Raw genomic sequence first — 14,174 nt, forward strand, 5'->3', positions numbered from 1 at the left:
ATCCCTGGCAGGGGCGGAGGCCCGGGGCATGGTACCTGCCCCCAGCCTGCCATCCCGAGGCTCTAGAAACCTCTCCCGGCTCACCGGCCGTGGGTCAGCAGGTCCCGCACGCTGGCCAATTTCAAGGAATTCCGAGGAAATGACTGCAAGGGCCGGCCAAGGCCGCGGACGCAGGATGCGTCTGTTTCCTTCGGACCAGCGTTCGCTCTCCGGCGTGTCTTCCCTTACAGTGAGAAGCCCTGGGGGACGGCTTCCTCGGCTGGAGGCTGCCCCCCACCCCCAAACGGAGCCCAGGCCGGGCACGGGTGGCACCCCACGTTACCAGCCCAGGAACCAGTGGCGGCCTTTCTCTTGGAAAGCCCGTCTGGCCTCGGTGGGCAGTTCTGCAGGCTCAGACTCTTTGGCAGTCAAGGAGACGGCGGAAGGTAAACTGAGGCCCAGGCTGGGGTTCGTGACTAGAAGCTGGCCCGCTGCCCTTCCCCTGGTCTGGACGCCAGCAGCAGCTTTTGTCACGGGTGGGGCTGTAGGCCTCGGTGAGGTCAGCCTTCGCTCTTCTAATGCAGTGGTGTTTAAAAACCCAGGACTCTTAAAGGAGAATGAGATCACTTCTGTCCTCACTCTGGGGGGGACAGGGAGCGGGGGGGAGGGGAAGCGTGTGTGGGGGCAACCGGCCCAGTGATTTCCACTGCACGCTGTGCTGTGGGGCTTGGCGCCAACCCGTGCTGGGCCTCTTGCTATAAAGAAATGAATCTGTCTGTTCTTCTTTTCCTTCCTTCCTTCCTTCCTTCCTTCCTTCCTTCCTTCCTTCCTTCCTTCCTTCCTTCCTTCCTTCCTTCCTTCTTTCCTTCCTTCCTTCCTTCCCTCCTCCCTTCCTTCTTTCCTCTCTCCTTTTCTTCCTTCCTTGTCCTCTTTCCCTTTCCTTCTTTTCTCACTCCTTTCTTTTCTTTCTCCCTTCCTCTTTTCCCCTTCCTTCTTTCCTTCCCCCTTCCTCCCTCCCTCCCTCCTTCCTTTCCTGCTTTTCTTTCTCTCTCCTTCCTTCCTTCTTTTTTTTCCCTCCCTCCCTCCCTCGGTGGTACTGGGGTTTGAACTAAGACCCTTAGGCTTGCCGGGCAGGCCCTTTACCGCTTGAGCCATCCCAGTCTGTTTGCTATCAAAACAGAACCCTCACCTTTTTTTGTTTTTTGTCTGAGTCACCCTGAAAAAAGAGTGTGTGTTTCTCAGCCTGAGCTCGCTTGCACCTTTGCCTCCCCTTCCTTCTGCGTGGTTTGAAGCATCATCTCACCATCTACCCCCGAGAAGTGTTGGAGCTTGCCCGGCACGCTTCACAGGAAGCTTTGCCCGCAGACAGGTGCAGAGTAACCGCAGTCTGCCGCCCAGACTCGGGCCCCTCGCTCTCTGTCCAGGCCGATGATGGGTCTCAGGCAGCGCATGAATTGGTTGGCGGCCTACACATACCTTGGCTAGCGGAGGAGGAGGAGCGATAAACAATGATTAAAGACAACTTACCACAAGCTATGAAAACTAAACCCAGCCATGTTGGCAACCCTCACATTTATTCCCTTTCTTTCCCCCCCACCCCCATGACAATCATCTGATTCTGACCTAGAAATCTTCAGGATAGCACCGCATCGCTAACAGCCAACCACCCGCCTGGCTGTGCGGGAGGGCACGGGAGGAATAATTATCATCAAAGGTTCGCGTGGCTTCCTTTGTGGAGGAGAAAAACGGCAGCACCTCTCTGTCAAGTCAGAATTGCCATCGGTGGTGTAATTTCCAGAGAACTAGGGATCATAACTTCGGAAAATCATATACATGACAACAACGGGTGCTGAGCACCGATCGCGGCACAGCAGTCCAATCTGCCAAGGCCGCTGGCCCCGGACTGAATCGGGAAGAGTCCTGTTTACAGACACTGAAGACTTTCTAACGGCATTCACATGCAGCTGTTGCAATGGAAAACTTACTGCCCGGAAAGCAGAGTGGACATTGGGGTGGCTCACAATGAGCACCAACAAGGAAACGCCTCACAGAAATGAGACTTCTCCTTGAGAGAGAAAACAGGTATCTCAGTTGGTTCCAAAGACAACAGAACCCTGTTATCAACTGAGCACTGTCGTACGAGTATTAAGTCATTCGGCCATCAAACCTCTGACATAAGGACTTCTACTATCTTCATTGTTCAGACCAGAGGGACTTGGGTCAGAGACGTAGCATTCCTTGTTTCTCTCGGAGTCTTTTGGGAGGCAAACTCCAGTCATTCCCCAGGCCACAGCACCGGATGCTCACGTAGACTCAGTGGGTCTGAGGAAGGCCAGGGCGGGGTGGAGGGACACACTGGCAGATGCGGGGGGGAGGGAGGGGACCTCGGGCTGGGGAGGGACACTTATTCCCAAGGGGAGCGGGGACTGAGGAGTTTGGTGTCTGTCTGGTCTACGCTTCCGCTGCCTTTGAACTTGGCCAGCGTGGGTCTGTCACTCAGGAGAATGAACCACACGGAGAGACCCCGGCATAGTGGACTCTCGGCCCCCACACGTTGAAGACTAGACCCAGAAACCTGGGCACGCCTTTCTCCACGGTGGCGTTTGATCATGGGAGACCCCTGGGCCTGTGAACCTCCACACATCACCAATTGATGTGTGAGATGAGAGCCATGCGTTGGAGAGCAAGGATGCATAATCGCACGCTGCTGTCCGGGTGACTTTTCTATCATGAGTTTTACAGATGGAATAAGGGGAATGGGATCAAGGCTAGCCCCGAGGAGAAAAACACCGACACGTTTGTGACACTCTGTTGTTCAGGGGTACATACTGGTCATCCTAGCTACTGGGGTTGGAGGCGGGGAAGCGCAGCGACTGGGGACAGAACAGGCCTGTCACCCTCGTGACCCAGGGAAGAAACGCAAATAGGAGGATCGCGGTCCAGGCTGGCCTGGGAATATCGCGAGAATCCACCTCAGAAACAGCAAACGTAAAGACGGAACCGTGGAGTGGGCGGTAGAACCCCCGCCTAGCAAGCACAAGGCCTTGGATGTAAATCCCAGTGCTGTCCAGGTGTGTACACACACACACACACACACACGCACACACACACACACACACACACGCACACACACACACGCACACACACACACACACACACACACACACACACAAGCTCCACCTCCAGCCCACAGACAGCCTAGCCTGGAGAAGGTGCATTTCCCCAGCATTCTGCATTCTATACCGCAATTTCTGGGAATAAATCTGCAGGTATGTCGGCACACAGGCAAATAGCTTCCCTTGGGTCCTGTCTCTCGGGCGGACACAGTGGTTTGCAGGCTTATGTATTTCTTCTGCCGATACTTTCCTTCCTTCCTCCCTTTCTTTTTGTAGGGGGCTCGGGGCAGGGGGACTTTGAACATGGTAGGCGAAAAGCCCACCCCTCCATGACCTCCCGGCCCTGCCAATCATTCTCTGGAACGTCTCCTCTGCCCGCTGTAACGGTCTGGGAAGAGCAGGAACGGCTTCCCAACCCGAGAAGCTCGTCCCTGCGGGGGCTGTGGCTGGCACCGAGGACACTCGGGGTGTCTTGGACAATAGATGCCAAGCGGATTATTTGTGTCTAGAAATACAGGTCTGTCAGGAGGTGGCAGAGCTGATGCTGGTTGGCCGGCTGCTCTCGAGGTATAAATGTCACGCCTAAATAGGGCACAAATGCTCTGCTGTCTAAGGGGGAAAAGGAGATGTGTGCGCAGCCATGTCTGTACAGCAATTTCTAGAATGAACGCGCGCACGGGAGGCAGATGACCGCGAGGAGAGGCGTTGTGGAACGCATAAAGCTGTCCTGAATCGTATGGAAATAAACTTCCCGGGGCAAAGGCGATGGCAGCATCTGGAGTTAGTGTCACTGGTTGTAAGTTGAGCGGGGTCCACCTTCCATTTTCTCGTTTTCCCCGAGTTAATCTGCACCCCGCTCCCCCTTTTTGGCTTCCACTGCAAAACAAGGCCTTCCTGACAGCCCTGCGGAATCTGAAAAACCAATCTGTGCTCGCGTGTCCCCGGCTTTCCACGTCCTTGCGATCCGTCTCCTTGGGTGTACCTTTCAGTACAGTTCTCTAAAGATCTACTTCTCAGGGAGTAACAGGCAAAGGCGGAAGAAAACCCTGCGGCTGGAAGAGAGCTCTCCCCGCAGGAAGACTTCAGGTAGGTCATGGGGCCTAGGTAGGAGGTAGCTCACGGCTGCGTGATGGAAGGAAGGAAGGGACAAAGCCCAGAGACCCCCAAACACCCGCCTCACAGCCCTCCCTCCTCGGCACCTCCACGCTGTGACTCCTGGAACTCTCAACGGAGGCGCGATCCTCAACTTCACACCGCGTGTTACTCTTGGCCCTGACTAGTTAGCGTTTCCTCCTTTTCTCCGATTTACTGGCCATTTCTGTAGTGTGAGTTTCCTCCCCCTTTCATTCCTCTCTCCCCCCCTTCCCTTCCCCGGGCAACCTCCTCTTCCCCTAGGCTCTGAATTTCCTTCCTGTGCCCTTCATTCTCTCCCCCCCCCCCCCAAGCGGTTGTGGCTTTCCTTACTACTTCGGGACTTCAGATGCCTCTGAGATGGTCATTTCCTACCTGAGAGAGAGAGGGTGGCGGGCGACCAGGGGACCCCGCCCCAGAGAGCCGCCCTGCTCCGCTCCCCGGGATGCGTTTGCCTGGGACCTGGGGACCTGCCCACGGCGTCCCGCCACGACTGGCCAGCCCTTCCAACCACACGCTGCTGCCGGGTCCCCGCGGACCGTGACCGCTTTTAGAATTCCCCTTCAGGAGGAAAAGCTGCCTCCAGTCTGCCCGGAGCAAATGCGGCGTTATCTTATGTTATAGCTTGGTGAAACGGATGGCTCCCTTCGGCGCAGTCATTCTCACCCACCCTCCCTTCGCTTATTTATTTTTTTACAGCAGGAAATAAAAGCACACGGGTGACACCTGTCCCCCTCCCCCCAGCATTCTCTCCCACCAACCCTACCGGAAATAAGATCCTTCCAAAGAACGGCAAACTAGATCAATCCTTTGGGACCATATGATTTTTGTCACCTGGCATCAGAAAGGATCAGATGACTACCACAAAACCCCCCAACCCCAAACCAACCAAAACACAACCAAGCACCAAATACCATCCACTCGGAGATCGCACTTTAGCTTTTCATAAGCACTCAAGTCTGGACTCCGTCGTATTTTCTTTTAGCTTTTGGAGATCATCTTCTCCGCTCTCCCCGCCCCACCCCCAAACCTCCACCTTCGGGGGAAAAAAAACACATTTGCAAATTTGCCTTACCTTCCTGGTTTCTCCGGAGCGCGGAGCACGCAGCTCCACCATCCAGGGCAGATTCCCCGCCACACAGCAGCATTTGCCAAAGGATACTTGTGGTCGAAGCCGTACCACACTCTGAACAGCAGCGCGCTCTCGGTTCTTGTGGCGTTTTTATCCGCGCTGTTTGCTTCCTGGAGAGCAACATGGAGCAAGGCGTTAGATCAATAGCCCGCACGTTCTAATATAAAAACACGTGTCAAAAGGCGGCCGCCGGGGGTTCATGCCTGTACTTCTTGCTGCAAGGGAGGCTGAGATCTGAGGATCACAGTTGGAGGCAGGAAAAGTCTGTGAGATGCTTAACTTGGTACATAGGTGGTGTGTGTGTGTACACACACACACACACACACACACACACACACACACACACACACACACACACACACACACACACACACACACACAGAAGTCAAGCTACATTAAGAAAGGTTTCTAAGTATAGGCCTATTCATTCAGATGGTAAGGCATCTGCCAAGCCAATCAGCTCGAAGATCTTCCTGTGCAGATGACTCTGGCAACACGTGTCGACATTTGCTTTTCTTAATAATCCTAATTTTCTTAGGTAGCTAAAAATGCCACTGTGTTTGACATCCATAACGTGGTATTTCTGTCAGATTGCTGCAGCAGGACTTTTGTAGTTTGCTTCTGTCAGATGTGGATGGCATTTATTTATGGATTACCAAAAGGTCGATGCTAAAGGAATGATAACAGTCTAATCATTGTTATGCTGGTATTTAGGTTCTTTTCTTCTTTGACAGATCATCATGAAAGGTGGATTTTGGACAGCTCGCTGTGGTTTATGAAGAGCACAGAGAGAGACATTTGTGATGAGTTTGTCAGAATTCAGTTACCATTGTCTCTCCCTAACCCCAGGAGTGGGGAGAAAGAAAGGAATTAAGAGGGGGGAAAAGAAACATGAGTTGATGGCGTTTCTGGGAGAATGAAAATGCAAGAATGGAGAAAGAAAGGCAGGTGAGACCCTTTTGGGACAAAAATCATAGCAAGTGTAGTCGGCAAGATGCTTTACTTCCGGAAGGAGAACTCCAGTCAACCCTAATTGTGATCACGTCCCTCATTAAGAGCTCCAAGTGGATTTCTGCTCTGCCCGGCCCCAGGCCCGGTAAGCCAGTAACAATGCGCCGTCCATCCTCTAAGGTCAGGATCATGGCGGAGGACGGGGAAATCCCCTGGGCTGACCCTACGCCCTTGCTTCAACACTTGCATTTTTATCTCAGGTATTTCTTGCCCTTTCTCAGCCGGCCGGCCCACGGCTGGTGATAAATAGCTAGACAGAAAGTGCAGCCCTCAGCCCCGGGAAACACCTGCCCCAGCCACACAGCAGCTCCGCTCTGACACATCAGACGGATTCAAGAAAGAAAGAAAAAAAAAACAAACGTGGCCTAGTTTTAGTTCTCCATTTATCTTTGGGCTGAAATGAGGAGGGGAGAGGGAGGGGGGAGAAAGGGAAGAGTGAATGGACCAGGAGAGGGAAGGAGGGAGGGGGAGAGGGAGAGAGGAGAGAGAGAGGGAGAGGAGAGGAGGGGGAGGGGGGAGAGGGAGGGAGGGAGGGAGGGAGAGAGAGAGAGGGGCTTGGGCTGGGGGGATTAGGGGGTGCGGAGAAGGAGGGCTGTCAGAGGTCTGTAAGCACACTTGGGGTTCCTGGCCCCTTGGATGCCTCCTCCAAGCTAGAGCCTCAGGCTGTATGCGGGGACCCCTCCAGGGCAAACGGAGAAGCTGAGACAGGATATTGGCATGCTCATGGAGACCAAGCTAGGAAAGACACGTCTACCCCCAAACAATGGACACGCAGAGCACCCCTCATCCTGCCGTCAGCCTTCACCCTCCTGGAGATCTCCCCAGACTCCTCAGACCTTAGCAGGCCGCCCTGCCGGACTTTCCCGCTTCCCTCTCTTGTGAATGTTATTTACTAAGGGAAGGAGACGGTAACTTAACATCATACCCTCCAAGAACGCGTCCTACGCGTCCTCCTGCAAAGGCTCCAAGGAGCGGGATGCGGTCCCAGCCGCAAGGGAGACACGGGTGGGTGGATCACAGGCCGAGGCTCACCGGGCACAAGCGTGAGACCCTATCTGAGAACCAACCCGAACGCGGAAAGGATTGGGGGCGTGGCCCAAGTGGCAGAACGTTTGCCCAGCAAGTTCTGCTTGCCCTGAGTTCAGCTTCCAGAACTGACTTCCACGGGGATGTGTTTGTCAGTGGGAAGAGTGACACATTAGCATTACTTTAGGGAACTGTCAACATGGCGTACTCTTTTATTTATTTATTTTTAAGCCTTATTGTACTCGGATGACTGGAGAGGTTAATTGTTCCACTGCGTGGTGGAGAAACATGCTGGGTTCTAGTTAGAATAAAACATCAGTGATAGGATAATAATTGGAATGAAAAACAAATCAGTGTATCTTGCCAGGTGGGGGACATTCCGCTGCCAACCCAGCGCGGGCTTTTCGCGGGATCCTTGTTACCATGTTCAGCGCGTGTGTGTCTTAAATCATCTGTTGGCCCAGTTCTAGAGCCTCTCATTTATTTCTCTGAAGTTATTGATGACTTAATACCTTGCTTATGAAAGGCCATCCATAAATGAGTAGAATTAAATGAGTTTCGTCGAGTTGAGAGTTCTGTTCGGGCACTGGGGGGGTTGAAGATAAATGCGCCCAGGGGAAGGCTGGCGTCCACAGATACTGACAGCCATGCTGGCAGGGGCAGGGGCTCCTGGGAGTAACCAGTCACCATCAGACGTAGAAGCTGGGCTTGGTGGTGTGTGTGTGTGTGTGTTGTGTGCAATATAAATATATAATATCTATAAAATACATAATCAGTGGCAACATTTCTTCTTTATTTCAGAGGGGAAGTGGTGGTACGTTCGAAGACGTAGAGGAGGTGGAAAGAAAAGACCATTTGGGTTTTCTACTCTTGGATAATAATGGCGCACTGAGCAGCTCAGAACCTCACCGGGTGCAGCTACGGGTGGGAAATGGAGAGTTAAGTGTGCTGGATTTCAGCTCTCCTCGGCCTTGGTGCTTCTAAGAAGCGGAGTGTTTGATTCACCTGCTGTTTCTGGCTCCCTTATCATCGCCTAGTTCTGGAAATGTTTAAAAATGGGTAGGCAATTTGATCTCTTTCTGCGTTCTCCTTAAACCAAGGAACAGGCCAGAGGTTGGAAAATGGCTGGGCACGGTAGGAAATGGATATGTTTCTTTTTAGTGAACTCTCATGCTTAGAAATGCCCAGAATAGGGAAAAGATGAGGCTGCTCTTTGTTTTGGAGTTATTTGAAGCCCTAAGGGAGAAACAAAAAAACCTCTGACAAAACTAAGAGAAACAGGGAAAGTCCTCCTTTCAGTTTTACCAATGGCTTATAAAATAGTGTGTCTATGAGATACAATTTCATCAGTCACTGATAAAAGAAGATGTTAAAAGAGAACTCATCTATTGGATATGGTACAGAAGAACAAGTATTTTCTTCGTCACCAGTGGTCTGATCTAGGCTATGGCTTTCTGAGGGCAGGCAATACTAATTGCAGGAACGATGTTCGGTGGTTGTTTGCAGTGCTGTACGGCGGCTGCCCGTGGTGATACATCTTTCTTCAGACACTCTCGGAATGTGTAACTGACACTATAGGCGTGAAATAAGCCTCAGGGCCGGTCGGAAGAGACAAGGCCTATCAGTGATCGTGTGACCCAAGTCCTGTCCATGATCACGGGATCCAAACTCCTTCCCTCGGTTCAAATGGTCTACGTGATGGACCAGGGACATTAGACACCCCTATTCCTCACCCCCGCCTGCTTCCCTGGCCTTTTGCATGCACCCTGGCAGTAGATTCGACCAAAGACATCTGATTTCTAGAATGTTCTTGTAACTGTTGGTCCGTGGGATGAAGCAGCAGTGCCAACGTCCCAGTGCTGCCCACGGACCTCAAAAACCCTTGCTCTGGGGATTCGCCCCTCCTCCGCAAAGCACGCTCCCAAAGACGGGGGCTGGATTACGAGAGAACCTTCCAGAGCGGGCAAGGAGGCATGCCCGGGAGCTTTTGTTCTGTTTTGGGTTCGAGAGACACAGGCTTCGTTTCTCAGAGAGGGGCGTCTGCGCCCAGCGCGTGGCTGGAGATGCACACGCGTGGCTGGGCCAGACACTGGTGGAAGGTCTTGAGCTTTTGCATAAGTAAGGGTAGGCTCTTCTTGTTTTGGGGGTTGGCCCCAGTGCCCAGGCTGCTGTCGTGCTTGTTGGTGGAAACCTGGCTTGAGAAACCACGTGGAAGCGTCCCATCCCCTTCAGACTTAGGGTCAGGCTCCCGAGCCCGACAGCTCACGGGTGCTGGGAATCATCGCAGCGCTTCTGGGTAAAAAGAGCCGAGCTGAGAAGGGCCGTCGTGGGCAATGGGACACATTTCCTGTACTGAACCGTTGAGGGAGCAATTACCGCAAGGCAGGGAGAGAAGCCAACCCCTCTCTGGCTTGCATCCGCTTTGGGAATGGGACGTTGTGGTGACACTGTACAAAGTAAAGCTGTTTGGAGGTGCTGGGACCCATGCCCGTGGTGATATTACTTGGGTTTATTTTCCTTGGGTTTATTTTGGTTGGGTGCCGGGGCTTGAACTCAGAGCCAGGCTGCTCTCCCTAAGCTTTTTTTTGGTCAAGGCTAGCATTCTACCACGTACACCACAGCTCCACTTCTGGCTTTTGGGGTGCTTAGCTGGAGATGAGCGTTCTGTGGACTTTCCTGCCCAGGCTGGCTTTCAAGGCCAATCCTCAGATCTCAGCCTCCCAAATAGCTAGGATGACAGCTGTGAGCCGCCGGCGCCCGGCTCTATTTAACATTCTGATAGCTCTTTATGTCCTCTATAGAGGGTCTAGGTAAGAAATTTGTGTTGAAATATAGTGAGCTGTGAACTTCTTGTACTACCCAAGGAGAGGGTACAGGTCTTTTTCCTTCTCAAGAATTTAGTATTTATATGTGTGTGTGTATATACACACATATATATGTGTATATATATATACATCTGTATATTCATCTATACATACACAAATTTATATGTGTGTATATATACATCTATACATATACCTGTTTATAGATATATAAATATACATGCATATGTGTAGATATACATAGGTGTGTATATATACAGATATACATATATGTATAGATATACATGTGTACATATATATACATATACACTAATAATTTTCTTTTGCCACCTCCTTTGACTCTTGGAAAGGTTACTTGTGTTTGGGCTACAGTGAATAGATAATCCTCATGATCTGTTTGCTTTTGTTTTGTTTTGTTTATGTGGTGCTGAGGAATCGAACCCAGAGCCTTATGCATGCAAGGCAAGCACTCTACCACTGAGCCACCTTCCCAGCCCCTGTTTACATTTTTTAACCTGTTTTTCTGCTGTTGTTCCTTATTGTACTGAACTTTAAAGTTCATTAAAAATACCCTATTGCTACTTCCCTGTCTGTTGGGGTGCCAGTGGCTTCAACTCGTTTGCAGAGTGAGATGGGTTTAGCTTACGGTGGATAATTTTCATATACATAATTTCTCTTGATTATCGTGATGGTCCAGAGAAGTAGGCATGACTCTCGCTTCCATTGTACAGACAGGGAAACGGAGACTCTAAGCTGGGAAAACTTGTCTTGCTCACAGTATCATGGAGTAGATTGTACTATTTTTCTTACAAGGGCTAAAGACCTTTGATCACCTTGAGCTCTTGAATTAACAATGGTGAGATTTGTTTCAAAGTTATCCCACAGGTGAATGGAAGTAAAATACGTCTATATTTTTAAAGGAAGGAAGTTAGGTTGGCGGGAAGGTTTTCTTTTTTTGCCTAGAGTTATATGCGAGTGTAGAATAGTAGACCGAAGAAGGTAAAGACTTCTCTTTGATGAATGTCCTTTTTTTTTTTTTTTTTTTTTTGCTTTGAGAGCAAAATGGTCTGTGTAGAGGAAGGCCAAAATGTAGATAAAAAGTTGGGCTTGAAGGCAGGAGAATAGATCATTTCAGCTACAGATGATGAAAACGCGTTTGAAAAAATAACAATCAGCCACCTCCAACCTTACTAGCTGCTTGTTAGAGCCACGGGGTCCCGGAGCCGGGCTTTGATCCCCTTTCTAAGATCACCGAGTTGGCCCTGGTGCTGAGGAGCTCGCGATACCCTGGCACTGAGGTGCGTTTGCTGGCTTTGAGCTCTGTAAAGATGGCACTGCTTGACCTCGGAACACACATGACAGGGAAACGCAAAGCACACCCGAGTCTGGCTCCCGGCTGACTTCTCTGCTTTCCAGGAAGCGGCAACGCGCCAGGTATACCCCCAAACCAGCCACGCCCTCGGGGAACCCCCAAGATCAAAGAGGGGTGCACCGTTTTCAAAGGCAAATACGATCGGCACATGAGTCGACTATTAAGCCACATCACCGTTGTAACATTCTCCCGATCACGCCGCCCCGCCTGCCCTTCAGCCGAGGGAGCCGCGTCTCCACGGTCAGCCGTCTGTCTGTCCAAGTCACCCACGGCTCATGCAGTCATGACAAAGATTCTACACTGAGGTCGGCCAGGGTTTGGAGAATTATTTTTTCCCACGACTCGAGGGAGTTCCACGCTGCCGGCACCCCTGGATCTCTGCAGATCTGCTGAGATCTGTGTAGACGCTGGGTCAGGCCCAGCTGGCGTGGGTCACCCTGCCGGCTCCTGTTTCTATTTTCCTGTTCACCTAACACCTGAGCTGTGAGCAGCAGTGCGGGAGACGCGGGTCCCCCCGTGGTCTGGGCGTTAAGTCGGGGGGAGGGCTCACGGCGTGAGGTCACTGAGCTGGCCCGTGGCTGGGCAGGGCCGAGGTCAGGTGGAGGCGGTTTGGCTCTGACACCGACAGGGGCCTGTGGTGCTCACAGCCGCACACACGGGCCGTACGGACGTGCTAGCCGTGAGCGTGCATGTGGCACACGCGATCGGCGTGCATTCTCCTGCCGCCTGGTTGGCTCTATCCGCAGAGGCGCCCCCCCCATTTAGAACGAGCCTCTGGGCCCCCTGTGGGACCAACCGGCGTGGGACAGCCCACGGGGGGGTGGGGATCCCGCGGACGCTGCTGTGACTTGCCTGGTGTGCGGAGGGCTCCGGCTTCTGGTCGTCTTCCAGGTCCACGCCGACTCTGTCAAGGCGAGGAGAGGGCTGGTCAGTAGCCGCGCTGCTGGGGGAGGGCACTGGCCTCGTGTATCCCACGGCCCAAACATGACGCAAACGCGAGGAGGGCCGGCGGAGAGCCCCCCAACCCCCCGCCCCGTTCCCCACCCCAGGCAGGGGTCCCTGTGCCGCTGGAGAGCTTGGGCAAGAAGCCCAGCTCCGCATCCCTGTGCACCCCAGCGAGAGCTGGGTCCCCGAGGCTGGAGTAGGGACCGTCAGGAAACAGACCCCCACCGACCCTGAAACAGGGGCCCGGAGGGAGGTCATTTAGTATCCTACAGGAGACACCCAGCGAACGCTCCCAGAATTGTGGGGGCCGAGGCTGGAGCAGAGTTCTTTGAGACAGAGAAAGTCAGAGTTTTATCCAGGGGTCCCATGACTCTGGGGGAGCTCCAGGCTGCAAATATAATTTTTTTTTTGGGGGGGGAGCGGCAGATCTCTTTGAGAAAATATATTATAAAAGTATAACTGTGAGACTGGGAATAAGAGAGACTTCAGAAGAAGACAGATGATAAAAGAATTATATACATTGGAAAGCTGGCAAGTACACAACGCATCTTAAAATCAAGAAAAAAAATAAAGCATATCACGTTTTTTTTGGTCGGTCGTGGGGCTTGAACTCTGGGCCTGGGCGCTGTCCCTCAGCTCTTCAGCTCCAGGCGAGCGCTCTACCACTTGAGCCACAGCGCCACTTCTGGCTTTTTCTGCTCATGGGGTGCTGAGGAATCGAACCCGGGGCCTCATGCATGCGAGGCGAGCGCTCTACCCCTGAGCCACCTTCCCATCCCCAGCAGACCACGTTTTAATCGTTGTTCCCAAATATCTTTCCCCTAAAATATCTCCTGGGCCCGTGTGGGTTTGGTGAGCTCAGCCACCCTGCGTGGAGGCCCAACTCCCTTCTCAGAACAAAACCCGTCCGTGTGCCACAAAGCACCACGCTTCTACTCAACCTCCATTCTCGGGTACAGCACCCCGGCCCAACCACGGCCGCAAAGAATGCTCTGGAGTGAGGGCTCTCCTGGAGAGAAAGGCCGGTGAGTCACGCACGGTCTGCTTCCTTTTCCCACGGACGCCCACGAAACCCATCAGCGAGCACCTCCGGAAAGACAGTGAGCTGCTGCTGGGGCTTTTCGTTTCTTTGTGTGAATTCCAGGGGTCTCAGGTGGAGTTTGGGGGGTCTCTCAAGTCCTCTGCTGATGGGGGGGGCAAGGGTGGGGAGTTGGTGGGAGGAGAAAAGGTTTATCCTTAAGAAAAAGCGGGAATGACTGAATAGGGAGCACATAAATGCAGCTGGACGGGGGACATCCGAGGGGCCCGAGCTGAGATTTGGGGCCTGTGGTCTGTCCGGTCGCCAGATCGGGCATCATGCGCCTCCCCGTCCCGGGAAGCTCGTGACCCCAAGTAACCCCGTCTAATGAATAATTCAAGCCGTCTGAATTTGTTTTGGAAGAGCCCAAGCAAAGGAACTAAAGCGCCTGCGGTCATTTCGAGGTGACGGGGTGAGAGGGTGCGTGCACGTGCGTGTCAGGGGCCGTGGGCGCGTGCGTGGGCTCAGAGTCTCCCGTCTGTCACCTGTGGTGCCGGTGGCTTGGAGACGAACTCACTTAACCTCTCTCCATTTCAGTGTTCTCCAGCGTTCAGAGGGGACA

General features: G+C 52.7%; 1 protein-coding gene across 2 annotated transcripts in view; it reads right to left on the reverse strand.

Moving 5' to 3' along the window:
• Positions 1-14,174, reverse strand: part of Slc9a9 (solute carrier family 9 member A9) — a 279,904-nt gene that overhangs the window by 38,750 nt on the left and 226,980 nt on the right. For both annotated transcript variants that reach the window (XM_070005581.1, XM_070005580.1), the window contains 2 exons: positions 12,442-12,493; positions 5,389-5,468 (listed from right to left, as the gene is read on the reverse strand). In XM_070005581.1, coding sequence (XP_069861682.1) covers positions 5,389-5,468; positions 12,442-12,493 — 132 coding nt within the window. The remainder of the gene's footprint in view (positions 1-5,388; positions 5,469-12,441; positions 12,494-14,174) is intronic.

Source organism: Dipodomys merriami, unplaced genomic scaffold (genome assembly GCF_024711535.1).
Source record: "Dipodomys merriami isolate MVZ:Mamm:240054 unplaced genomic scaffold, mDipMer1.0.p SCAF_68, whole genome shotgun sequence".
NCBI lineage: Eukaryota > Metazoa > Chordata > Mammalia > Rodentia > Heteromyidae > Dipodomys > Dipodomys merriami.